Genomic DNA, 27,134 nt, shown 5'->3' with positions numbered 1-27,134 from the left:
TGAATGGGAGTCTATGGAGCCGGAGGCTTTTTGGAGCCGACCTCTAGTGGCGCTCGGTGGTATTGCAGCTTTAAGACGCTTCTGCATCGGCTTCATTTTACAGACCAGGAAGCTACAAACAAACGTCCATTGACGGCTGCGTGTTTACGTTGCGCCTCACGGTACCGAAAGGAGCTGCAGCCAATGAACGTAAATCGGGAGTTTCGGCGAGGGGGGCGAGCGGCTCGCCGCGGAGACGCGGGACAGCCGAACGCCAAAGCGCACCGTTCAACGGCGAAAAAGGACGTCGGACGCGTGCCGGCGCTCCCCGGGGCACTTTTTTGTCGTCGCCTCATAAAACAGCTGAAGCACGAAAACAACCCGCCGCCCTTCAGCTCTTCCTCTAATCTCGACAGAAAAAGACACCGAGGTCGCAGATCAAATCTCCGCGTCGATGATTAATTACAAGCTCCGCGCGTCGTGTCCAAAGTGGCCGACCGGTGACACCGACAAAATAAAATGTCTCGTGAGAGCTTGTGACTTTCACATTATTTTGTTTTCTTCTTGTTTTTTTTTTTTGTTTTTTTATTAAAGCATGAAGCGGGGTCGGTTTCATCCTGAAGGGGTCACCTCCCTCCCGCCAGAGCATCAGTGCTTCTCTGAAGATGATCTCTCTCTCTGTCTGTGTGTTTACTGGTAATAACCGTTTTCTTTTTAAATGGTTCTGTGGACCGAAGCCAAACCGAAAAATAAAAACAGACTGTGCGCTGGCAGAGCGCTTCACTGCGGGGGAAACGAGCGCTCGGGGTCGCGGACCGGGTTTGTCGTTCCTCATAAACGCTCTCTTCTCACTCGTCCAGAAACACGATGAAAGGTGACTCACGACAAAGTGACTTTTTTTTTTTTTTTTTTTTTTCTTTCGCTTGCCAGTCGACCGCCGCCTGCGGCCTTTGTGGCACCTCGTTCGCTGAAGTGCGTTGTTCGGTGTAACGGTGTGGGGGGGCGGGGGGGGGGGGGTGTTATTCGTTCGGTCCGACAGACAGAGTGAAACGGACTCTGACTGGCTTCCACCCAAAAAAAAACAAAAACGTCTGCAGCTCTCGACGACACGGGAAATTCAAGTATTAAGCCAATTAAATAATATTAAAGGATGGGGAGGTGGGGGGGGAGAGGGGGGGCTTTCTGGATGCAACGTTACATTTTACTGGCAGGAGGTGTAATCGGTATTTTAACGACGGCTTTCTGTCGAATTACAAACACAGTGATGAACCTGCAGGGTAAGTTGCGTGCGCATATTCAAAGCTGGAAAAGCTGCTTTTGAACACGACCGGAAACGAACGACGGCGTTGAAAATCGACGCGAGAGTTTAAACGGCCAATAAATTGGATAATCGATGTTTTGAGTCCAAATGGAAACGCGGGACTTCGCAGACTGTTACCCTTGCTTCACTTCAAGCTGGTCGCTATCCACTTCAAAGTAGTTCCTCCGTGTTACAGTGTTGCTGATGGCATGGTTGTGTGTGTGTGTGTGTGTGTGTGTGTGTGTGTGTGTGTGTGTGTGTGTGTGTGAATAGGAGTCAAACTGTGAAGCGCTTTAAGACCACAGAGGTGATAAAGTGTTGTATGTGTGCAGACTATTCCCAGCGCTGCGAGAGAGTCTCGCGCCATCTGAGATTCACACCGGTTCTCCTTCACGGCGTCCAAACGGTGAATCCTTCGGCTTGAACTTTCCGGAGTGGAGTCCAGGGGAGCGACGATTGTGTTGTTGTTTTTCTTTCTTCTCGCGTCTCAAGATGTTACATAAGCGACAGTGGGAGGAGGGGGGGGGGGGGGGGAGCAGGAGCTCGTCCAAGGTTGCCTTTGTGATCTTACAGATCACATCAGGTGAGGAAATTCCTTCCAGGGTGACATCATGATCTCTCCGTTGCCGCGATGGAAACAGACATTCCTGTATCCTCCTCTGCTCATATTCCTGGCAAAACACTGTGTGTGTGTGTGTGTGTGTGTGTGTGTGTGTGTGTGTGTGTGTGTGTGTGTGTGTGTGTGTGTGTGTGTGTGTAACAATATACTTATCGCTGCACTTCTTGCCGTCGGCCGGCGTAAACACAAACACGGAGGCAGGTTGCCTGGCAGATGGCCACGCGCTGATGTCAGGCCGCCCCGTGGTGGCATCATCGAGGATGAAGAGCAGCGTTTGACCCGGACACACGGCTTCAGGAGGGACTGCTGTACGAGTGTGTGTGTGTGTGTGTGTGTGTGTGTGTGTGTGTGTGTGTGTGTGTGTGTGTGTGTGTGTGTGTGTGTGTGACAGCTCATCGTTCTCCACGTGTAATAACATCCATAGGCGGGACTCTGGGACTCAAGTGGATGATGGCCTAATGATTCACAAACACGCATGCTTATGTGTCTCTGTCAACACACAAAAATCAATACGACTTATTTCTATAACAGTTTCTGATTTTTATTTCCAAAAAGACAAATTCGGAGTTTGAGGCCGAGACCGTGGAAGCTGTTTTTCTGCAGCAGACGGTTTGATATCGCAGTCGGACGGCCGCTTATCTCCGAGGAGCGGCCGTGGCGTACGGAGCGGCGCTATCGGCTCCATCTCCAAAACTTCGTGAACAGAGATGGCATCGTTGTCCCCGGACACGTTCGGACCTGAACCCTCTTTTTTTTTTTCCTCCCAAAAAAAAAAAGCACCCTGGATGCTCCGATGGCCTCGGTTTCAAAAACGAAGATCACATTGACCTCATTGTGATTAATAGTTCCTGCCGTTAAGAAACTCGCCTCGTCTCGCTCCAGAAACCCCCCCCCCAAAAAAAACAGATAAATGGCCTTTGTTTTTGCAGCACTTTTTCTACCTCGACGGACAGAAGGCTCCACGATCTGCCTCTCGTTCGACCCGTTTCTGCCGCCGATCGAACCGCCGACCGTGCAGTTAATGGGCGAGACAGACGTCCCACCTCTCGAGCCTCGTCGGAGCCCCGAAGTACGTCATCCGAGAAGTCCGACAGACAGAGTTTGCACTGCCAGAAAGAAGCCCGGCGGCTACTCGGGAGCAAAAATAACTCTTTTGTACCCCCGATGTTTTTGTTTTTGGATTTCTAACTCTGTGTTCAAAGTAAATTTGGTGCGTGATGTTAGCATCTGTTAGTAGCACGACTAGCCACAACTTTATTCCAGCAAAGGTCGCCTACGACAGCCGTGCGAAGTGTCGTGCGACATTTTCTCGGCACAATTGATTTCTTCTTATTTATATTCCGTGCATCTCAGATAACGCGAAGCTCGGCTTCCTGTATTCCGTCACGACAAAATCCAACCGCTGTCCGACTCTTTTCAACTCTCTCCCGACATTTCGGCCCGCGATCTTCCCGCCAGCGGCGAAAACAAGCACTTTTGGTACTCATAGGTCATTAAAGGTCATTTAAATGATCTTTTTTTTAATTTTTATTTAGATGTAATTTATTTTCCTGTTTGTGCTTTTTGTTTTTGTGTATAAGCTTGGAGTTCACGGGTCCAACAGTTCTTCTCCTTTCAGCTTTGTTTCTGGGAGAAAAAAAAAAAAAAAAACGCTGCCGACAACATGAGAGCCGGGAGAGTCAACCGAAACAGGAAAGTTGTGGGGTCATGAAACCAAAACAGGAAAGCGTGAATGAGACATCAGAAGAACCACGTTCTTAATAACGTCCGCCTGCTCGCAAAAAAAAAAACCCGACGCCACGATCTACGAAGACTGTTTCGGATGAATCGTAATCGCGGCGTTAGCGTCGCTTTCTTCGTACGTTGCGAGGCTCGGTGAGAATTGTAATGACAATATGTTGAGGTGAAAAATAAAAAGCAGTCCTGTACAGCGAGTTCAGCACCAAATGGTTAGTTATATAGCGTACCTTTTAAAAATCCAGCATTTGGCTATTTTTTTTTTTTTCGTTTTTTACTTTTTTACAGTAAAGCATCGTTTATCATATGGCTTCAGTACAAGTTGTCTATGCATACTGTATATATTAAAACATTTGTCAAAAATCCTTCAAGAGCTTCTCTTTGGGCTGAAATATCCCCCATAAAACGATCGCACTCGTATCTTTGGCAAACAGCTACTTGGAGTCGATTTTTTGTCTTTTTTTTTTTTTTTTTTTTTTACAGCATTTGGTTTCGTGTTTCTGACATTTAATCAGGCTGTGAAATGAAGCGCGCGACGTAGAAAAAAAACCGAGATCTTTTGTGTTCGGGCCTGCGCGCGGCGGCTACACCACCTCCACGTAGTTGGCCGGGTAAAGCCCCTCCCACCCGCCGTCCTTCATCCCCCGACACCAGCCCTGGTCGTCCTCATCCTCAGTCTTCAAAAACTCTTCACCTGCAGGGGGGTGGGGGTGGGGGGCGGGGATAAACATGTCATTTCCCGTTGTTAAAATAAGAAAATAATCCCTGATTGCCTTAAAAGTGGCTCACATGAAACTCTTTACAACTTGTCTTCATTCAGTACATGCAGACTATGAATATGCAAATGAACCCCGCCCCTGTCTCCTCCCACCCGTCCTGTAGCCCCGCCCTGACAGGGGATTGGTCCTTTCGGTATGTGACATAGGAAACACTGACTGTCTGACAACAAAGTGGAATTGATCTGCTGTGGCAATAACTCATGATGTGTCTACTAGCAAATAAAAAAAAAAAAAAAAACCATCATGGACGTTTTCAACTTTTCTTCTTTAAAAAAAAAAAAAAAAAAAAAATAGGGTTGCAACCAACAGTTATGTCCTTAATTAAACTACCAATTATCTCTTTATTAATCCATTATAATTTACCAGGGAAATCCCCTCCAAAACAACAACAAAAAAAAGAAAAGCCAAGAAAGCCAACTCATAATTACCCCTAATAGTTGCAAATTAATCTTCAGCTGATTATTTGGTCAATCGGCTAATTTCAGCTCTGAAGAACAATATTATTCAACACATACAAACAGCTTGACGAATTACAGCAGGCTTTATAAAATAATATTCATACTGCTGGTAATTAATATTTTACACATTTGTGTGTTTGTGTGTACCTGCTTTAAAGGACAGCTCGTCTGTCTCCTGGCCATCGTAGTCGTACAGAGCTCTTACTCTCACCCCTCCGATCATCGCACTGGAGGACAAGGAAGAGACAAACAGATGTTCGATCAGACTCGCGGCGTCACATTCATGTAAAAAAGTGCGTTAACAGTTTTCCTTTCGGATAAATCTACTTGCCTCCTCTCTATTGTTCCTTTCCTTTCCGCTTCTTTCTTCCCTTTTTTGGTTTTCTTTTCAGGTGTACATTCCTGAAAAGCAATTGGAATAAAAACAAAGAAATTGATTGCACACCAATAAACAAACAAACTGCACTTTTTTTTTTTCTTCTTTTTTTTTTTTTAATTTTAAGATAAATTGTGGACAAAAACAGAAATACCTGGAAGTGAGGCCAGTCGGTGGGCATGCCGGGCCCGTGGGTGTTTTTCCACCAGCGGAGATCCTCCTGCTCATCGATGGCCATCAGTGTGTTGTGCAGCTCGTTGTAGACGGCCCTCACGCTGACACGACGAGCCGTGGACAAATAGGAAAAACACAGAATGATATTATATATTATCTGACTTTCCTAAATATGTAGTCGCTTGGAAGAGGTTATTTCTCCCAAATAATAAAAACGACTCCAGAAACAAATGACTGCTCGCGCGACATTTATATTGAACGCTCCAAATTTCCGTCTTCAGTCTAAATGTTTAAAAGTGCTTGTTGTTGTTTTTTATATTAAAACTTCCAAACAATCACAGAAAAGTGTTGCCGTTTTATTCAAAGTAACCTCAATGATGCAACGTACTCAGCATGATCTAATAAAAACAATAAGTACAAATTCATGCTGCATATTTCATGTGGCATCTAATGATATTCATGTGTTTCCCTGATGATTATACTATTCATTTAAACCCTAATTGGGAAATAATCTGCTTGCACTTTTTTTTTCAATAAAATTTCCCCCTAAATTAAGCAGATTAATAGAGTATATAATTTCTGTCATCTACCCCTCGTCCCCCTGTGACTGCAGCAGATTTGATTAAGTAATTGGCCATTATTTCCTGTATTAGAGTGGAAGTAAGTCCCCGAGAAACATCCGTGTGCTTTTAATTAGGCCTTAAATGAAGTTGAATTATTGATTTTAACATGCTTACCTCTAAACACACACACACAAAACACGGTGGTTCACCTGTCGTTGTTGGTGACGTCCAGGTTTTTGTGGATGGAGAGAAAAGCCTGTTTGAGAAACACGATCCTCTTCCTCTCCTCGTCCTGTGATTGGTCGAAGATGGACTCCATCTCCTCCATGTAGCGCGGCGCGTAGCGGTTCACCTCCTCCAGAACCTTCTCGTAGCGGCCGCGGACCTGCGGACATTTCAGAGCAGAACGGCAGATGACAGATGTGAGAAATGTTAATGTCGTTTTGAGGATTGTCATGCCTCTTGGGAAGTCACCACAACTTTGAATTTAAATTAAATTAAATTTTTTTTTTTTTTTTTTTTTTTTTTTTTTTTTAAAGCCGTTCTGGAGACCTGTGAACTGGATTACGTAGAAAAATGTGGACCGTCAAAAAAAAAGTAATTTAGAAAACAAAATAAGAGTTTAAAAATTCCGTGTGCACGATTTTGGGCAGATCCATTGGCATAAATGTATTATAATTTTCATATTTATGTGTTTATTAGTCTATAATCACCTGAGAATCATTCCACGTTGCACTGCCATGTTTCTACGGTAGCCCAGAAGGGACAAACCAAACACGGCCTCTCGAGAGGGTCTTTAACATATTTCACATTCGCCTTAAATTCTTTAAATTCTCCGACATGCCTGGAAGTGAAGGGTGTTCACTTCACCACTCTCCAGTCTCCCGGAGTCAATTTTGATTTGACCTGATACGACATGCAGCATCTCCCATTGTCGGAGGGTTTGTTAAAGGTACCCTGACCCAGCAGAGATAACTGATGGATCAGATGGAGCCTCATCGACGATCTGCGCCGGTGGTCGCACCTTCTCGGCCTCCTGCTGGGCCACCTCGCGCTCCTCCTGGATCTTCTTCTGCTTGTCGATGGCGACGTCCGGGTTTCCCTGAGCGTGAATCTCTCGCTCCCTGGCCGCCTGCTCCTTCCGGCTCACCTTATGGTACGCCCTCCTGGCTTTATCTAGCTGCGAAGGAATCGGTGGACGACATATGAGCAGGTTAGTAAAGCGTCCAGGTAGAAAAAAAACCTCCCTCTATAAAAAATAAATAAATAAAAAGTCCTCCGAGCCCACGTTCCCTGAATTAGATCCTCTTCATTACGTTCAGGCACAAAAACAAAAAAAAACAAAAAAAAACCCACTTTGTTAGGGTCCAGGAAAGATCCTTGTTTGCATTGAACCACGTTGCGCTTTAAAGTTACGACTTCCTTTAAGTTGTGCAACCTGTGTCGTCATAGCAACAATACATGCAGTTTAAAAGAGGTTCCCGTTTTTCTAAATATAGAGTTTGAATCGAGGCCATTTTCTTAATGAGCGCTCGTTTGTGATGCCGCTGTCACTTTCTAGTATGTATGAAAGATGGACTCCCTGAAGGGGGGTTTGGTGTACGATATTGATGCAGATTTGTGATTATAGCGTGGACGGATATCCCGAGCTGCTCCCGAATAACAAGCGAAGCGCAGATTCGAGAGGCTCGTCGTTTTGAGGAATCAGATAGCGACAAAGGAACGATCCCCCCCCCCCCAAAAAAAAAAAAAAACAGAACGCAGCGAGTTCAGATGTGTGAAGCTGAACTGATGTGAATCAGGAAGTTGTGGGAAAGAGAATGTGGATTCAGCGTTTCATCTTGGAAGATATCCGGTTTAACCTTCACTAAACGGAACAAAAAAACAAAACTGACGAATAAAAACGGAAAGATTTGCAGCTTCTATTCAACCTTTTCTGACATTTTAACATTAAACTACAATTAACTTCCATCCCAGACGACACCAGCCTCGTTCTGACTCCACTTAAAAGGGGGTTCGGGAGTTATTTCCATCGTTTTCAGAGGGCACGCAAAAAGTTGTGGCTTCGCTGCGAAGTTAATGACAAAAGTTGGAAGCGAACCTCATTCAAGCAATTAATAAATGACATTTCCAACTTAAACAAACGGCAAGAAGTCAAAACACCGTCTATTTTTACAGCGCGGACGAGACTCACTTCCATTTGGCATTTTGCGTCTCTGAGAGCTTTGAGTCATTTTGTATAAACTGGTGTAACACAAACAAACATAAACACAGGAAGTGAGCTTTGACCCCTTAAAAAAAATATGTATATAAAAAAAAGAAAAAAGAAAAGAAACCTTTTTAAGTCGTTTGGCCCACGGCTTCTGAGCGCGTGCAAAACCCGCGTCGACGTCCTGGGACTCCTTGAAGCCTCCGAAGAGCTTCTTGTGGAAGGAGTCCTTCTGCCAGGTCCGGACCCGGTCCCCGTCCTCCGACACCAGGGAGCGGCAGATGGAGGCGTGCAGGGAGGCGAGCCGGTCGGTGGAGGACAGGAAACACTGCCAGGCCTTCATGAGAGACCCGTACAGAGGACCTGAGGGGGAGAAGGAGGAGGAGGAGCAGGAGGAGGAGGAGGAGGAGGAGGTTCATTAAGGATTTAGATTTATTTTGCTTGTGGCTGCTGCACCTACTGGAGTCCACGACCGGCTTCCACTTGTTGCTCCACTCGCTGAGCTGCTGCGCGTACTGACGCTCGACGCGCGCGCGCTCCTGGAAACACGCCACGATGTCGCTGCACGCCTGGAAGGCGTCTTCGGTGCGCTTCACCGTGCGCTGATAGTTCCCAGGCTGCAGGGGGACACGGACAGAGAGGAGGAGGTGCTGTTAACCCGGAGAAGGCTGAACGGACTTAAAAACTCTGCAGCTCCTCTTGAAATGTTTTTGGCTCGACGTGTTTCGTTTTTTTTTCCAGCGTTCTCTTCACTCTTTTGGTTTTTCTTCTCTCTTCAGTTTCGTCTTTCGGATGCCAGAGAACACAGAGAGGAACATCTGCGCTCAGTTTGCAGCTGGCAGCGAGGAACCAGCATGTCGAGAGTAAAAACTGAATTAGACAAACTAATCCTCAGACTACAACCGCCAGCAGCTCCTCTGTTTACTCTTCTGACTGCAGCTAAACTAAATTTATCGCTGCTTATACTGTTATCATGTCGGTAGGACTGTTATTATTATTATTATTATCGTAGTACTTCTATTAACGACGCTAATATTGACATATTAGAACGACTACAACCCCGTGCTGCCACTTACTACTGCTTCTTATTAGTAATAGACCTTTAGCCTTGCTTTTAATTTAATTAATGAATTCATTTTATTATTTTACTTTTTCTACTCACGTATTCACCCCCGATTCCGTCGTTCTGTTAATTACTTTTCTATACTTTTATTGCTCTGTTCGAATCTTTTATCCTGTTTTTATTATGACAGCTTTTAAATCTTTAATGCACTTTGTTGTCTTCATTCTTGTTGTTGTTGTTTTTTATCTACTTTCTTAATCCTTATTTCACTTCACGACTGTTATTTTAGCTCAAATTGTTGTTTTTCGTCTTTCTTTTTAATTTGTGTTTAATTTTGTTTTTAAATTGTTCTTTCTCATTATTGGCCTGTCAATCATCTGTGAAGCCCTTTGAACAGCTCCAAACTCTATCAAAAGTGCTGTACAAATGAACTTTGATTGATTGATTAATTGATAGTAATAAAACTACTATTGATACAGTAAAAGTACGAATAGTACTACGAGTAGTTTGTTTTTTTTCTTCTGGTGAGTAAACTTTGTTTACAGTCTGCAGCACTTTTAAACAATAGTACTCTTTAGTGGAACTAATAGAAGATAATCGGCATGCAAACTAAAGACAGATGATTATTTTATGGCCCCAAAAAAAAGAGAATTTGAGTGTAAATTTAAATAAATTTTGCTTTGATCTAACTTGCCTGGTTTTTGTTTAATCGGGAATTATTGTGGCATCGAGACAATCGTCTTTATTGTTGTGAACTTCATCACCACAGCTGGAACTCCATTTAGTGCCTCTTCAGCGTTTTTTTAATCCACGCAGAGATCAAAGTTTGAAACCAGAATTTGTTTCTATCGGTTGCCAAAAGATTTCTCGGCCGTGAGTCGTAACTTCCTGAAAGGTTGCCTGGCAACTGCTCCTTATTTCAGTCTTATTTAAATTAAAAAAAAAATTTTGGCGGGTGCTACGCTAAGCTAAGCTAACCAGTAGATGAAAGCGCATCTCCCTGCCACAAGTGACACCTCACGGCCAGGTAAGCTGTCCGGCAGCGGCGTGGGGGTGTGGTCGCCGTGGATACGAGGGCGACAGACAGACAAGACAGACGGACGGGGAGGACAGGGGGGCAAAGCAGCAGCCCCGCGGTGTAATAACATCTCTGAAGCAAGTGTGTTGTTTGTGGATGTGGAATTTGGAAATCTCTGGGATTTTCCTGGCAGCTGCCGTCAGCTGAGGCTCGGCGACTCACACCGACTCTCTTCTTCACTCCGTCAGACGCTCGCTGACGCATTCAGACAGCTGGTTGGACGTGTCTGAGCGCCACAGGATATTTATACATATATACATATATAGTTATATACATACGTTGCCCTGTTGAATCGTATGAGGCGATGCATTTAACGTAAATACCACATCAGACGTAACTAATTAAAGCTCCAGTTCCTCGTGTCGTTCGTTTTGCTTCTCAGGAAAACTGCAGATTGTATCTCTGTCGTATAATCAACGCGCAAACGCCGCACGCTTTCCGTGTGCATTAAATACATCGGACGCCGGCGCACGGCTTTTTTTTCTCGATTTCTGGATCGATCTTTCAATCGACCTTTGGCAAATTGTCTGCACGGCGATGTTTTATTTTTCAGAGTAACGGTTCGTATTAAAAGACCGTGCGCTCGGCGTTCAAGTGGTTATGTTGTCAAAAAAAATACAAAAAATAAACGCTGTTGCTAGGCAACGGCAACATGGAGGGCGTCTAGAAGCCACAGAGGCTAACGGTTTGTTTAATGCAGGAAATACAAAGACACGGGAGGGAAAAGATGAGGTCGTTGAGGAAAGATCCACGTTTTCCTCATTTGTCTTCTAAGTTATGAAGACAAACTCCACACGAGTAAAACTACAATATATCAGCTGAACGTCCGACCGAACGTGAACTTCCACGACCTCTGACCTTCCTGCAAACGCCGGCAAACACGTCACAACTCGGGAACCCAAGGCTTAAAGACAATTTTGAGCGCCGACGTGGCGAACGCCACAAGAGGGCGCCGTTCAAACGGACTCTCCTCGTGCAGGCGGTGAATTCGACCCCCCAGCGAAGGTCTTCAACTCTAATGGGACTCCTTATTTAGTGGTTAATTACAGTCTTTACATGGAAATCAATATGAACGACATCTCCAATAGAATATATCGTTTACTTTTTAAAGTTTCATTTCTCATATTCTTTTCTTGCCTTTTCAGATTTTTAGCAGCATGTATTTTTCTTTCCCTTCGCACTTTCAAAAAGATATTTTTGGCTTTATTTCATCACTCGGCCGCCACGCAATTTCTTGTGAAACACGTATGAAAACCAGCACCCGGACTGTAAAAGTGATTTATTGTCTACTCCAACAGGCCTTAAAAGAATAAATAAAACAATCACAGCCCTCGATGTGCTTTTAATGCAACACTGTATTTTTTTATGCTTTAATCAAAAATCTATTGAGGTGTATCCTCTCTCTCTCTCTCTCTCTCTCTCTCACTCTCTATCTTTCCCTCTCTCTCTCTCTCTCTCCCTCCTTCTCCCTCTCTCTCTCCCTCTCTCTCTCCTTCCTCCAGTCGTGGTCGGCGCTAACTCGCCTCACTCGTCTGCACATTAAGCAGAAACAGCTGAGGAATCCCGGTTCGAGCCCGGCGGCGACGCTGCTGAGACCCAGTTGGCCAATCTGTGAAGCAGATGCTAATCCGCTACTGGAGAGAGCCGTCCAAGCAACAAAACGCAGAATCAAAGACAAACGGCTTCGGACCTCTGCTGAGAAAAAAACCCACATTTCACATACAAAACGGATCACATTCAGAATATTAGTGAAGGATGTCGGCGGACTGAAGGAGCGCCGCGAGGCCACAAGTCACCTCTTATCAAACTATTTGAACGGCTGTAACAGCAAAACTATGAAACGCTAACTGTATAAAAGGAGAAGCAGTTACAGAAACAGTTTAAAAGGAAACGATGGCAGGCTTAATATTATTAACCAAAATAAATATGTAGGAATAGATTAAAATCAGTTATGTTTTGTTTTATACTTGGGGGGGAGAAAAAAAAAACAAAAAAAAAAGGCAAAATAGATCTCACAAAATCTCGGCGTGTCGCGTTTAATAGCAGATAGCGCGGCGTGGCGGCGGTGGCGGTGCGACCGGGCAGGAAGCAGCACGTCTGACCGGCGCGAGCGCAAACCCTGCTAACGTGGCGGCGACGGTGCGAATACGAGCCGGCGGAGCTGCAGTTTGCAGAGTGTGACGACAAGACAGCCCCCCCCGAGCGAGGCGGCGTGCCCGGCGCAGACAGGAACTGGCCTGGATAACGCATCCAACACAACAGGAGGCTTTCCAAAAATGACAGGAGGGGGAGTAGAGATGAAAGTGGGGCAGCCCATCGAGGCCAGCGGGAGACGAAAGCCCGTATTTAAAGCGGCAGCGCGCTCGAAACGAGACGGTCGGCGTTGGAAGCGTTTCACGGCTCCGAGACGGGATGTCGAAGGTCACGTGCAAATAAATAAAGTGAAATGAAATAAAAAGCCGCGTTTCTGCACGTCTCGTCGTTGACTTTGCTCAATGAGATGTTATCAGGGAGATTCTCATATATATGCAAGTTATTTTATCTTTATTTATTTATTTTTTTTATTCTGTCTTGGTCGGAGCTTTACAATAGCAAAAAAGAAATTAAAAAAAAAAAAAGAAATCACCTCTTGGTTTTGGCTTTTGTTCCAAATGTTAAGTTCACACCGTGTTTGATGCTCAACCGTCCTTGAATGATTTAAAGGAATATCTTTGGAATATTTGTGCTCGTTGTCTTTATTGTGAGAGTTAAATGAGGAGATCCTGCCACAGGCCTGTTAGCCCTCGCACAAAGAGGTGGAAGTGTGTGTGTGTGTGAGTGTGTGTGGGGGGGGAGGGGGAAGGGCTGGGGGGGGGGGGGGTGCATACCAACACTTCTACAGCTCACTAAAACACTGCAGTCTGGTTGTCAGCGGAGGATCCTGCAGGAAGTCACTGCACCACCTGGTTAAGGAATAGCCTGGGATTTATCCCCCCGGCAAAACCAAATGTTGTTTACTCTTTTTAATTCATTAATTAGACGAGATGAATTTTATTACCTTTGAACAAAGCCCGGCTGGCTGTTTGCATATTAAAAAAGGTGCAACTACTCCTTTGAGAAAAAGACAACAACAACATCGGCCCATTTTAAACTCAACGTGTGAACTCCACATTAACAGTGCAGCTTTCTGTCATCCTGCGGAGAAAAAAAAAAAAAAAAAAAAAGAGCCCACGAATACAAACATTGAGCAGAAACCGTAACAAAGCAGCGATCCTGCAGAGAGCAGGAGCGCAAATGGAAAAAACATGTCCCGGATCCCCGGAGGGACTCGAACCCCCCTCAGCTGTACACCGTCTAAACGCTGTCTGTTCGAGCAATCGCAGACAATCAAATACCTAATGAGCCGAAAACACGGTATCACAAAAGCCTTCTCCGAGAGCCCGTTTCGGTCTGAGGAGGGCAGCTCGGGGAGCGTTTCAAATAAACAACAAAAAAAAACAAAAAAATAAATGAAAGCACAGCCTTGTTTACAAGGAGACGCAGCGACTGAACCGTTGGGCCTGTTTTGACTGGGAGGTCATTCCGACACGAGATACCGAAGGGAGAAGATATCTGGAGACACACACACACACACACACACACACACACACAGACACACACACACACACACACACACACACACACACAGACACACACTTCCAAGTACACGTACCATCCAGAAGCTGCGATTGTTGGCATCTTCAGGGCTGTTTTCCGACGGCAGGGTCGACATCCTGTTCTCTGAGAAAGTAAAGAATATATAGTTAGTTTAGATTGCGGTTCTTAACTTCTGCCTTTTAATCGGCCCGCCGGGCTTCAGATGGAACCGTCTCCTACTTCTGCGCCCCGACTTTGGAGCTCGGAAACTTGAATTTGTGCTCTATTATTTGCGGTAGATGTTGGACATATAATCGAGTGTTACCTATTTCAGCCGTTCCGTTAACCTTTTTATGCTTCATATTTACCTATTTCAACTTTTAGCTAACTTTTTTTTTTTAAATGTTTTGTCTTTTACATCTAAATGTAAGTGTTGATTTATAGTTGTTTTTATCTATTCAAGCAAATTATCCATTTGGCTGTAACTAATTAATTACTTTCACCTGACTGATTAAAGCCTGATTACTTTACGCCAACTTTAAAAAAAAAAAAAATTCTTTCTTTGCTTGCTTATTTCAGTCAAAAAAAAATTGTTTTTATTAAATTACTTGAGCTACTCCACTTCCCATAAAGCCCTCGGCAGCAACGGAAGTCACCGGTGAGCTCCGTGGACGGCTGGTGGGAAATCAATACTCTCTCCTTGTGTGTATCTATTTGAGGCTCTACGCTATTGAAAGCATTTAATATCCCCGTCTTGTAAACGCGCCGCTGTCAGGACGGATATGAGGGTGTAAAGCAGGTGTAACACGTGCGAGTCTGGAGCGTGTAATGGAGGCTGCGCTGGCACCCATTAAAGAGTTGGAATTGCTTCTGGAAGTTGATGTGTGCCGTAAATTTGAACCAGCCGGCGTGCAGTAAATGGAGGCTCGTATATTAACGAGCTCTGACAACACCGGCGAGCGTTGGACAGTCCCTCTCCCAGCATTCCCAGCGTCTGAAACACGAGCTGTCCCAAAAATAAACAGGGGGTCAAACACGTCCCGTCACCCGCACCGATGCCGGTGGCCTCGCCTCGCTCTACCATTGAATATTATACGAATAAATAGAAAACAGCACGCGTGCGCACACACAACACCAATTCTCACAAAGAAAAAAAAAAAGAAAAAATATATATATACCCCAAAAACCTTCAGTGATCCACATTTTATACTCATGTGGTCGCACTACGAAAAAAAAACAACAACAACAAAAAACAATCTTTTCCAGTCAAATTTTTAACCACACAGCAGTTTTTGTTGTTGTTGTTTTTTTTGCCTTCTGGTGTTTCAACCCTCCCCTCCCCCTCGAAGCCGAACTCCACCCAGACTCCACCTCTGTCATCTTCTGCTTCCTTCCCTGCAGCCGTCCCCCCCTCAAGGCGCACAATTAGATCCAATGATTTCCCTCCGCAGCCTGCTGTTCACGGGGCATCACATGCTCCCACTAAGGGACCCATGTCATGTCTCCCCCCCCCCCCCTTCCCCCTCCCTCCCTCCCCCGTTTGAAATCTTCCTCGGTTTGTCCTCTGGCCGTTCACAGATTACACAACCCTGCAGGAGGTAGCAAAAAAAAAGAAAAAATTTAAAAAATGAATCGACCTCCCTTTTAACCTTTGACCTCGACTTCCTGTCCCACTGCTGGCTGGCTTTCCTCCGGGGTATACAGACTGAGTCCGGGTTTCTCACAGGGAAAAATTTGGGGAGGGGGGGAAGGGAGGGTTGCTCCACTGTCCCCTGATGTGGTCCCCCCCCCCCCACCTCCCCCTCCTTTGCCTGACTTGTACCGAGTGTGTTCACGTATTGAAGATTTATCCTCCGAAGTATAAACTCACCCTCTGCTTCGGTTTCAACCCTCATCATGAGCTTCAGTCCGCCCGTGAGAGAAAAAGCAGGCTGTGCAGCTCAATATCTGCTTTCATCAATTTGTTCGCCTCACAGGCCTTTTAAAAAGGATTTCATAGTCAATTCAAACGTCCTCTGAAAAAGAAGGATTGACCCAAATTTTACCTTTCATGTAAAAAAAAAGAAGAAATGAAACTGTAGTTTCTGTGCCTTTCCTTAACATCCGTCAGGTATATCACCGTGTAAGTCCTTACTTGGGTGACTTTAAGTGAGCTGCAAAAACAATGTATGTTAAAACGGTAAAACATATCTTTTCATGCTGTTTTGCGAGGAAAAAGTTGGACTTACCGTTTTACGAGCTCCGATCTAAACGTCCTCCAGGCTTTATCTTGGCATGTCAGATTGCAAATTTGTTCCCTCAGGAGGGGGGGGGGGGGTTTCTTTTTTCTTTTTTTTTAACAAGTCTACTTTTGCTCCAGTAAATCGCGTTAATTCAAAAAAAAAAAAAAACTTGCAGCGTGTAAACTTCCCAACTTCAACCCCTTCAAAAAACAAAACAACCCAAAAACAACCCAACCAGCAGGCTCAAACCTGAAGCTCAACAGTCCATCTGGAGCTCCGATCCAACCAAACTCTCTCACCCCTGGATCCTGCACGCGCGCGCGCGCGGCGCACACGCGCACGTACACACACACACACACACACACACACACACACACACTCCTCCCTCTGTCCCCGTTTCATCTGTCACGCATAACTCCACACACACGCATTGCAATGAAGGAAATATATAGCAACAAATGAACCGAGAGCAGAAATAGGAGCTCCGTCAGATCTGGGTGAAGCAGCCGCTCCTTACCTCTCTGGACGTTGAGCTCTGCTTCAAATCCCCCTCTTGGTTTTTGTTTTTCCTTCTTTTGTTTGACTCGTTAAAACTTTTTATTTTCTTTCTTTCTTTCTTTCTCTCCAGTCTTTGTGCAGACTCTCGGAGGCCTCCTTCCCTTTCTCCGTCCCGTCTTCTCTCTTTCACCTCCTCTCCCCAACTTGGATTTATTTTATTTTTTTTCCACTCGTCCTGGAAGCCGCCGCTCTTCCCCCTTTCTCTGGCCCACTGCTTGTGTCAGATGAGTTGGCTCCCCCCCCCCCCCCCCCCCACCACCACCACCACCCTCCTCCTCCTCTTTTCTCTCCTCCTCCTTCACCAAAACAGCTGCAAGAAACTTATTCTCTTGTTCTTTGTACGTCACCACTTGTCTCTTCCATTCACTCCCTCTGGGGCGGGGAGGGGGCGGGGTGAGGGGGGGGCTGTGATGGGTGGGGGGGGGGGGGCTGGTGTCGATGAAGTATGTCATATCATATCTTTTTTTTTTTTTTTTTTGCATCTCTTAAAGTGAGTCAGACGACAGCCGAGTTGCCCAGCCGGAGTGTGTGTGTGTGTGTGTGTGTGTGTGTGTGTGCGTGTGCGTGTGTGTGTTAACAGGCCTGTTAAACCACGTTTTACTGTTTCACAAAAGAAACTAAGAAGCAGCACAGAGCAGATGATGGAAACTCCATCGTCTTTCGGCCCCACGTGCTCCCTCGGGATGGTTTGGTAGGCCCGCCTCCACAGCTGGAGGACACATCCGGTGTGTGTGTGTGTGTGTGTGTGTGTGTGTGTGTGTGTGAACAATTCTTCTTCAGACTTCAAAGTAGCTCTGCCTTTGACACACACACACACACACACACACACACTCATCATGACGTAACACCCCGTGCCATGCTGAACTCCGTCCCGCCGTGTAAACAAACCAGAGAAGCCGTAAACGTCGTCGGTGCTCACGCAACCTGCTTTTAGGAAAACAGTGACTCTGCGTCAGTGATCCTTTAATCAGACGTGTCATGACAACACCGCGAGAGTCTCTCATTAAAACTGATAATAAGTTATACGAGACAGGACAATGTCAAACAGGTGGGATGGGCTTTAAATTACCGGCAGCGTGTATTCGTACATATACAGATATATTATAGTGATTATAACTCTTTTTTTTTTTTTTTTTTCCCTCATAAAAGTGGTAGGAAAAATTCTGACAAGGAAACAATTGAACTGAGTGATGCCTGAATCACCAATAAATCACTGACTTGGTTCTACTTGAATTTAAATGTACAGTCGAACAAGGGGTGACTAGTTTTTGTCGACATTTTGGCAGTTTAACCAATATATTAAAATCCCCCTTCCTTTAGTGTGCAGCACACGATATCCCATAAGTTTGTAGTTTGTGCAGATCATTTACATCATTTATATCTTGTTTCTTCCACAATGCCCAGTTAGTTCCACTTCATCTTGTTTTGTTTAAACAGCAACATCGCAGTAACATTTATTATGTCCTTCAATTTCATGTAGAATTTTTTTTTTTTTTTTTAAAGACAGGTCTAAGAAATAGTTTTAAAAAAGAGGCATATTTTAAGACGCCCACATTATTTTCACCTTGGGGTCTTTCACTGATTTACAGAGCTGTGCCGGTGGAGTCCAAAATTGATGTGATGTTATATGACTTGTCATCATTATTCTTCTCGGTTAAGGTTAAATTATATTAACTGATCACTTTGAAACTGAGTTTACAGCTCTGGGTTCAAATATTGTGACAGATTAAAAGCTATTTAAATGTCCTGGTATGCGAGAGGACCTTCTGTGTTATGTTTAATATCACTTTTCATGGAATCATAAAGTTATTTTTTACAAGTAGAAGTATTTATTTATTTATTTTGACGTATTTAGTACGCTTTTGTGTCACGCTTGACATTGAAACAGGGAATCAACAGTTGTCCGAAGTTGTTATAATTTGTGTTTACACCACCCTCTGGTGGTTACAGTGCACAATGCACATTTAGGCTATTTCACTTTTTTTTTTTTTTTTAGATCTTCTTTTTCTTTTTACATTGTTTTTTTTGTGTTGCTTATTTTTTTAACACACAGCTGTATTCTGTCTATTTAAAAAAAAAAAAAAGATAAATTGCTATTACGTTTGTCTTAATGCTTGAGATCATAGTGGCTGTGGTGTTGATGTAATAGGTCGCAGTTATACACTGCCCTCTGCTGGTCACATATTAAAACTACACTTTAGTCTCTGGTTAAAAATTATTTTTTTTAAGTTTACGTCTACACGCGCCCCTCCCGTCCACTAGGTGGCGGTAAGTGAGCTTATAAGTAGCTGCCCACGGCCGCCATTGCCATAACGAAGCAGCCCCCGAAGCAGTCGGACGCTTCGGCGGTGTCATTTCTGTCGGAAATGGTGAGTTGATTTTTTTTTTTTATTTTTTTTTTATTTCACTCTATAGCTTTCTTTTTTCTTTTAAATGTAGGACTTGTTGAAAGTGGTCGCACGTGACTTACCAACTGCCCACTCCGGTGAACAAACTGAACACGACCGCCACGTGGCATCGACTCGAAAGCACGTGGGCACCTCCGGGGCTCGTGCTGTGCAGTGTCATTAAACCGACGCATTTGTGAACGGGGTTTTGCTTTGCAGGAACGACCACGTGAGCATCTTTATTGCCATGAATTAAGGTTATTTCGTCAAATTTTAAATGAATGAACAGTCCTCGTATTGGCGGTCCTTCTCCCCTGATGACCTGCACTGGGCTCTGATTCTGCATGCAGACAGACGTGCGTCTCCGGCCCTGACAAGCCAGAGTTTCTGAGGAGAAAAAATAAATAAAAAATGAACCTCGTGTCGGTTAAAGTCGATGTTTATTCTTTAAAACTGTACAGTAACGTAGATGTTATTTGTTTTGGTCTTTTCAGGTCTTTTGAGATTCCTCCCATCAAGCTGCACCCTACAACGGTAGGTCACGTGTTGAAACATCCCTGGACTAAACTGAAAGAGTCTTTTAATTTAAAAAATAAATAAATTCATAGTCCACGTGTGTAATTACGTTCCGTGTCCACTTGAGGGCGATAAGCGCTCCTTCTCCCCTGATGACCTGCACTGGGCTCCGAGTCTGCATGAAGGACAGACGTGCGTCTCTGGCCCTGACAAGCCAGAGTTTCTGAGGAGATAAATGAACCTCCGTCAGAAGTGTTGACGAAGCTCCCGGTAATGTCAAGTAATGTCTTTTCTTTTTGTCTTTTCAAGGTCTTCTCGAAGTCCTGCAATCAAGCCGAGCCCTACAGAGGTAGGTCGAAGGTCATGCGTTTATCGTTTTTAAAAAAATAATTAAAAAAAAGTGTTGCATGTATCTGCGCTCCTTTCTCCCCTGATGACCTGCACTGGGCTCTGAGTGCATGAAGGACAGACGTGCGTCTCTGGCCCTGACAAGCCAGAGTTTCTGAGGAGATAAATGATGGCATGTCACAGGGAGAATAAATCGGCATGACAACAAAGTAAAATAATTTTTTTTTTATTTTGGATTGTCTTCTCAGGCTTTTTAACCAGTGGGGACACTCGCAGACTGGACACGAATCAGGTGAGTGTCCAACTCTTCCTCCATGTCTGACAAACATTTAAAACCTTCTCTGACTAGAATTATTCTGTTTGACTTTGTTTGTTTGTTTTTCTAATCGCTGTTTTCCTGTTTGTGTTTTTTTAGGTTTCAGTCTCCCTGCAGACGTCATCTTTTTTTTATTTTGGGGTGCAATTCTCTGTATTTCTTGTTTTTTCTCCTAATGGTATAATACACTGCTCAAAAAAAAATAAAGGGAACACTTAAACAACACGATGTAACTCCAAGTTAATCACACTTCATGGGAAATCAAGCTGTCCAGTTAGGATCAACACTGATTATGAATCAGTTTCACCTGCTGTTGTACAAATGAAACAGACAACAGGTGGAAAGGAGGCAATTATCAAGACAACTCTATAAAGGAACGGTTCTGCAGGTGGTGACCACAGACCATTTCTCTGTCCTCGTCCTTTCTGGATGATTTTTGGTCCCTTTTGCGTTTTGCCAGCGTCCTCACCACTAGAGGTAGCATGAGGTGTCTCCAACCCACAGAAGCTGCTCAGGTAGTGCAGCTCATCCAGGATGGCACATCAATGCACGCTGTGGCGAGAAGGTTTGCTGTGTCTGTCAGCACAGTGTCAAGAGCACGGAGGAGATACCGGGAGACAGGCCGGTCCACCAGGAGATGTGGAGGGGGCCGTAGGAGGACAACAACCCAGCAGCGGGACCGCTATCTGCTCCTTTGTGCAAGGAGGAACGCTGCCAGAGCCCTACAAAATGACCCATTAGGTACCGGGATGAGATCCTCAGACCCATTGAAGACCATATGCTGGTGCAGCGGGCCCTGGGTTCCTTCTGATGCAGGACAATGCTCGGCCTCATGTGGCTGGAGTGTGTCAGCAGTTCCTGCATGATGAAGGCATCGATGCTACGGACCGGCCTGCCCGTCCCCCAGACCTGAATCCAATCCAGCACATCTGGGACATCGTGTCTCGTTCCGTCCACCGACGCCAGACTGTCCAGGAGTTGACTGCTGCTTTGATCCAGGTCTGGGAGGAGATTCCTCAGGAGCACGCCCAGGCGTTGTAGGGAGTGATACAGGCACGTGGAGGCCACACACACTACTGAGACTCATTTTGACTCGTCTTCAGGAATTTCCACAGAAGTTGGATCAACTTCCACTAAGTAATGAATAAAGATTTTCAACTAGAATATTTCATTCATCGAGATCTGGGATGTGTTGTTTAAGTAACCGACTTCAGCATTAAAAGCTAAAAGTATCTGAGGAGGATTTAACTCAACAGGAGTTACATATTGTAACTTCCTAGTTAATCTATTGATATTTCAATGAGCTGAAGGAAAATAAAACCTCAAAAGCAGATTATTACACACAAATTCAAGAAATTTCACCGTTGCTTCAAAAACCTTAAACAATCCGGAGAGGAGGGGAGTTTCCATATTTACATTTATTTTATGAAAATACTGACCGATGCTACTAATAATATGTACAGTGTGAGTTCACAACAGCAGGTGAGGAAACAAGGTGGCAGACGATGTGCAGATGTTGACCGGGACACAGGTGTGGGGGGGGGGGGTCTCCCCGACTCCGTCACTTCTTGGATAACTTGGCTTGTTTGTTTTTGGGAGGCGCCCACTTCAAACACAAGGTGTCCACTGAGGAGGAGGAGAGGAGTTGGTTGAAAAAAAAATAACTTTTATCGGCAACAAACTTCGAAACAGTCACAGAAAATAACGACTACGGAAACGGATCGGTCCGCTCTCACCTGTGATCGGCGGTTTCTTGTACTGGGCGCTCTTCAGGTGCTCCTCCACCAGTTTGGGCGTCACGCAGATGACGTGCTGACCTTTCCAGTACTTCACCATGTTGAGCGACTGCAGCGTGCTGATGATGTCGCTCTGCGTGATGCTGGTCATCTGGCTGCAGGGGAGAAGGGTCGGTGATTAGATGATTAGATTTAGACTTTTATTAATCCCACAGCGGGAAAAGTCAGTCGTCACGGCAGCATGAAAAAAAAATCTACTAATACGTATAAGAAATAACTTGAATAAAAAAATAAGCAATGAATAAATACACGCAGACTACACAAAAAAATAAAATAAATACAGTTTGGAATGAATGGGAAAAAAAAGTGTCAGGTGCTATGAAATTTAATGAACAGTGCAACGTTATTATAGGTTGGTGTTGAAAAGTGACGGCAGAGGGACGCTTTAATTCATTAAAAAAAAAAAAAAAAAATTAAAAAAAAAATGCAGCAGCTGCAGACTTCTATCTGTGGCTCCCGAGTTGTGGAGGATTTTCAGACATTTCTTTTTTTTTTTTTTTTAGGATTCACTTTTTAAATTTTGCTACCTGAGGTCTTTGATTGACAGCGTTCCTCTGAAGTCCCTCAGGATCTCCAGCAGCACCCAGGACCAGTAGCTCCGGTAGCTCAGCTTCCCCAAGTCAGACAGAGGCTTCTCCGGAGAACCCACCGAGCTCTCCAGCTTCGACAGCTCGTAACCTGGGAAAAATACAAATCCAAGACGTTCTCATCGGTCCATCTGCAGATTATTTTCCTCTATCGATGCATTTGTTTAGTCTGTGAAATGTCAACAAGCGGAGAAAGAAGCTTCCTGCAGCCTCGTGTGACTCCTTCAAAATGACGTCGTTTCATCAGTTTCACATTAAGACCAAAAAAAAAAAAAGAAGCTAATTCTGATCTTTGAGAAGCTGAAACCAGAAAATATTTTGCAAAATGAACTGAACCGATGTTTAAAATCTCAGATGAGATTGGAAAACCAAAAATAAAAGCCGAGTCGGCGCCAGCAGTGAAACGAATGTCTGTACTTACTGAAAGCTATGAGGAACTTCCCGTAGCCGCGGCGCTGGTACGGCGGCAGCGTGAGAATACACGCCACGTTGTTCCCGTCCGGCGACTCTTTCTCCTGCGGAACAAAACCACAGACGGCAGCTGTTCGTGACTCAAGTCGTCGACGTCAGGAACGACGTGGCGAGGCCGCGGATCAGAACCTCCGACGGGGTCCACTTACTTTGGAGAAGTATCCGACGATGTGCGCCCCCTGCTTGTTGACCTCGGTGAGGATGTAGAAGATGAAGGGCTCCACGTCGAAGTAAAGTGTCTTGTGGTCCAGAAACAGCTTGGCGAGCAGACAGAGGTTCTGACAGTAGATCTGCGGACGAAAAGAAGAGGAGACCCGACGCGTTCAGAGCGATGCGGCGGAGGGGGGGGGGCCTTCAACGTGTACGGTTTTGTGCTCACCTTGTGGTCCCGCCCATCCACCTCGAACACCGAGATGTTGCTCCTCCTGTAGATCTCTTTGCCTGGAGGCTGCTTCCACTGGCAGTGCGACTGGAAGGGGGGGGGGGGGGGGGGGGGGGGGGGTGTCAAAGGTCAAAGGTCAGAGCTCTCGTATTGCTTATTTGACATTTTTCTGACGTCATCAGAAGATCTACATCCGCGGTTACTTCCCCGTTTGACCCGATCGCCGACGTATTCATCCGCCCGCTTTTGTCACTTCGTGGAGGCTCAGCAGCTAAACGTGACGGTTGGAAAACTGCCGACAGGCAGAAGACCTCCGTAGAAGAGAGGAATCGCAGCTGTGGAGCTACGACACGCGATCAATAAGTTCAGAGAGTTCCTGAACGCAGCGCAGTGATGCACGCGGAAGCAGCAGGAAGTAAACGACCTTCAGGGGGAAGTATTCGGGGGGGGGGGGGGGCTTCACCGTCCAACGCCTTAGAAGGCGCGTCAGGTCAGGAGACACCAGGTGGGCTTTTTCTTTTTGTGTCGCCGTGAATCCCGTCAACACCGAGTTCCCCCGGGAACCTTTCCAAGGGGAAAACAGTCGCCGCAAACCACCCCGATCTGTGGCGCCACGGCAACAGGGTTCATCGCTGCGCTGCGTTCAAGAGGAAGTCTCTGAACTTTTTTTTTTTTTTTTTTTTTTTTGATCACACCTCGTACAACTAATGAATCGGCAGCTTTGATAAACATTGTCGTCCCGGAGACGGGTGTTTTCACCAGCTCCCCACGGTCTCGCACACGTAAGCGATGAATACGCGGGTTGAGTCGGCCGGCTGGCAGGAAATTCCCAATTCATTTCAAATAAATGTCCTCTGGAGGTGTCGGATAGGTCGGAGCGAGCAACGTTGGCGTCGCTAAATAATCCGACACGATCCTTCCTTTTCTCCAAAGAAGTGAGGAACACGTTTCCTCCGCACTTCACAACTCGTCCTCATTCTTTGACCCAAACAAAAGAGAAAAGAAGAGCAGCCAAAAGTTTTACTCCGTTGTTTCTTCCGGTCATGACAAGTTGGACTGACCAGATGATGCCTGAACGTCTTCTCGTACTTCATGTACTTGAGGCAGTACTCGCAGATCCACAGCTTGGGCTGCTTGCCGTAGTCCTCGGGAAACGGCGAGAAGTACCAGGCGTCGATCTCAAAGTTCCCGATCTGGATCTTATCCACGTACTTCACTTTGGTGATCTGAGGGGGAAGAGACGAGGACGTGAGGTCCGGCGGCGGGAAATAACCAGCGGGGACTGGGCGTTAAAAAAAAAAGAAAAAGAAGAGAAAAGAAAAGAAACGAGAAAGTATTCAGAAATCGTCACGCACCGCCTCGTGCTCCTTCTCCAGAGCGGCCGTGGTCGGGTCCATCTCTGCGTACGTCTGTAAAAGACCCACAAAAAAAAAAAAAAACAACAAGAAGCTCCGTCAGATAAATGAAACGCGCCGAGAGCGTCGCAAACGATCGGCACGAAGTAACCCGGGCGTCTCTCTGACCTTCTGCACGTGGTTGATCTCGTCGTGTTTGCGCTTCTGGTTGCGAGTGATCTTCCTCTCGGGCTGTTCCCCCAAATCTCCGACGCCCCCGATCTCCGTGCTCTTCCGCACCGCGTCCTTCACCGTCTTGGTGAGAGCCAGCCGGGCCTTGCCGACCCACTCGTCCAGGCGCCGGTTGACTGCCGGGGGGAGGGGGGTGGATCGTCGTGGAGAGGGGAGGAAGAGGAAGAGGGGATGGAGGAGGTACGGTGGAAAATAATGAGGGACAAAAGAGAAGGAACACAAGGCGGACGCAATAATGGAAATTTAAAGGTCATGTAAAAAGTATATTTTATACTTACACCCTACGTAGTGAACGTAGAACTCCTCTCTGCCCTCCTGTTCATTCATTCGGAATTGAATAACCTCTGCGGTGTCTGAAAAATGTACAAAGTCCATCAATTTGATTTTATTTATACAGTGCCAAATCACAGCGCAGGTTATTTCATGGGCACTTAACACATTAAATTATATATAATTAATATATATATATTATTAAATTATAAAGAGAAACCCAACAATTCCACAATTCCCACGTAAAGCCAGGAGGGAAAAACCTCCAACCATCAGTTTTCGCCAGTAAATCTGCAGCACGAGATACCTTCCCACCAAACTCCCTTCAGATTTCCAAGACTTTAGTGATTTCTATCTTATTAGCCAACATACTTACTTAGTTACGTTTTATCAACTATTAAAAAACACACGTGCTGAAGTGTTCTTTAATTCGGTAAACACATAAGGACCCAAACTGCAGCGTTAGACTGTTTAATCAAGTGAAATATCAACTTTTAGAGACGACTCTTCTGTTGTTTACACCGTTAACGGTCTCATTATCGAAGCCGAATTTTCCAGAAAGCCCCGATAATCTTTGAGTTGAATTCCCGTTTTTTTTTGTTTTTTTTTACCGCCGATTAGGTTTTTAAAATAATCGGCGAAAGTTTGCGCTTGAAAATTCTAATCTGGAGTTTGGTGTGCGTTTTCTATCCCAAAACAAAAGGGAGTCTGCGCAATTTACGCAGCCAACATGTGAGTCCGAGGGGGGGGACATGTTCTTCACTCACGCCACGTCTTGTCGGCTCTTTGACATAAATACGTCTCTCCAATCTCCACCGACACCTCTTGCTCCCTGCCGCAGCCGAGCACTACTCCTTCCGGCATGTGCTGACTACCAGAGACCCCGGCTTCTCGGAGACGGCCGAGGGCCTCCGCCTCGTCCTCTTCCCCGCCGCTGCCGTTGGAGGAGCACGCAGCCGGGACGCTGCTGTCCAGTTCTCCCCGCTCGCTCTCCATGTGACTCGAGTCCATGTCCACGTCCATCCCGTGCTGGGAGTTCTTGTTGTGGTAGTAGCTCTTGTGAAAAGCGGTCCCGCCAGTCATTACAAACCGCACGCCTCTCCCGACTCTACGCAGTTCGTCCGGAGGGGCTGGTCTTCGACGATTTAAAAAAAATAAATAAAAAACGGCCAAGATGGCGTCGGTAGAACGTCGGTCCCGCCTCCTTCAACACCAAACAACTACATCTCCCAGCAGCCTTAGCGCGACGTTGCTCTAAAGTATTTTTCCTCTCCTTGTTCCTGGTTTTATCTCAAACACTGCTTGATTTTACAGAAAAATAAAGCCTGAGATAACAATACATTTAAATCATTTAAATTTAAATAATTGCTTATGTATTTTTTTTAATCAAGTCTTGAGCGCAAATTCAAGCCACAAACCAAAGTAATACTTCTTCAGAAATATACTTTAGCTCAAGTTTTGTCAAAAATTGGGGAAAATTTAATGCGAAAACTGTGTCAATGTAAATCCTGTTAACTTCTGTTATATTGTGCTTTATATAAGTGAGTTATCAAAAATCTACCACAATAAAAGTATAAACAGCCACATTTACTTTAAACCGTTTTTTTTATCGTATTATATTTGAGTGTATTTGATTATTTCTGATGCCACTTCACTCTATATAAATATATTCACAATGTATTCTATCATATAAACTGATTATGTGTTATTAAATATTTATGAGCATTAACCAGCAGAGTAAAAGT

General features: G+C 45.2%; 2 protein-coding genes, 1 long non-coding RNA gene and 3 other non-coding genes across 10 annotated transcripts; 4 read left to right on the top strand and 2 right to left on the bottom strand.

Moving 5' to 3' along the window:
- Window positions 1-2,414: 2,414 nt before the first annotated feature.
- On the bottom strand, window positions 2,415-16,968 carry LOC138207842 (protein kinase C and casein kinase substrate in neurons protein 3). Of its 3 annotated transcripts, none has more exons than XM_069165375.1 (10): window positions 16,690-16,968; window positions 14,027-14,094; window positions 8,655-8,811; window positions 8,322-8,557; window positions 7,010-7,165; window positions 6,195-6,370; window positions 5,403-5,523; window positions 5,204-5,274; window positions 5,020-5,099; window positions 2,415-4,329 (listed from the first exon to the last, which is right to left on the bottom strand). In XM_069165375.1, the coding sequence occupies exons 2-10, from the start codon at window positions 14,084-14,086 to the stop codon at window positions 4,220-4,222; spliced, it is 1,167 nt and encodes a 388-aa protein (XP_069021476.1). In that variant the 5' UTR covers window positions 14,087-14,094; window positions 16,690-16,968; the 3' UTR covers window positions 2,415-4,219. The 3 variants fall into 3 exon arrangements, with proteins under 3 accessions (XP_069021476.1, XP_069021477.1, XP_069021478.1); XM_069165376.1 differs by lacking the exon at window positions 16,690-16,968 and adding an exon at window positions 16,179-16,664; XM_069165377.1 differs by lacking the exon at window positions 16,690-16,968 and adding an exon at window positions 15,322-15,342.
- Window positions 16,969-19,047: 2,079 nt separating this feature from the next.
- LOC138207883 (uncharacterized) lies at window positions 19,048-20,520 on the top strand. Of its 3 annotated transcripts, none has more exons than XR_011179045.1 (5): window positions 19,048-19,099; window positions 19,612-19,651; window positions 19,943-19,982; window positions 20,230-20,273; window positions 20,397-20,520. It is a non-coding gene; the product is annotated as an uncharacterized lncRNA (long non-coding RNA). The 3 variants fall into 3 exon arrangements; XR_011179046.1 differs by lacking the exon at window positions 19,048-19,099 and adding an exon at window positions 19,110-19,346; XR_011179044.1 differs by lacking the exon at window positions 19,048-19,099 and having other exon boundaries at window positions 19,110-19,651.
- Window positions 19,424-19,515, top strand: LOC138207981 (small nucleolar RNA SNORD88). Its single transcript, XR_011179059.1, has one exon. It is a non-coding gene; the product is annotated as a small nucleolar RNA SNORD88 (small nucleolar RNA).
- LOC138207977 (small nucleolar RNA SNORD88) lies at window positions 19,775-19,867 on the top strand. Its single transcript, XR_011179056.1, has one exon. It is a non-coding gene; the product is annotated as a small nucleolar RNA SNORD88 (small nucleolar RNA).
- On the top strand, window positions 20,056-20,146 carry LOC138207982 (small nucleolar RNA SNORD88). The gene has a single exon (XR_011179060.1). It is a non-coding gene; the product is annotated as a small nucleolar RNA SNORD88 (small nucleolar RNA).
- A 1,177-nt stretch (window positions 20,521-21,697) lies between the features above and the next one.
- On the bottom strand, window positions 21,698-26,527 carry kat8 (K(lysine) acetyltransferase 8). Its single transcript, XM_069165452.1, has 11 exons — window positions 26,157-26,527; window positions 25,398-25,472; window positions 25,057-25,235; window positions 24,889-24,942; window positions 24,595-24,759; window positions 23,531-23,620; window positions 23,301-23,441; window positions 23,102-23,195; window positions 22,621-22,771; window positions 22,034-22,188; window positions 21,698-21,923 (listed from the first exon to the last, which is right to left on the bottom strand). Exons 1-11 carry the CDS (start codon window positions 26,470-26,472, stop codon window positions 21,859-21,861), a joined length of 1,485 nt encoding a protein of 494 aa, XP_069021553.1. The 5' UTR covers window positions 26,473-26,527; the 3' UTR covers window positions 21,698-21,858.
- Window positions 26,528-27,134: the final 607 nt, after the last annotated feature.

Source organism: Embiotoca jacksoni, unplaced genomic scaffold (genome assembly GCF_022577435.1).
Source record: "Embiotoca jacksoni isolate LCO1_2020_lvr unplaced genomic scaffold, fEmbJac1.0.p SCAF_34, whole genome shotgun sequence".
NCBI lineage: Eukaryota > Metazoa > Chordata > Actinopteri > Embiotocidae > Embiotoca > Embiotoca jacksoni.
Note: the sequence above shows the minus strand (reverse complement) of the source record. Positions and strands in the feature narration are given on the sequence as shown.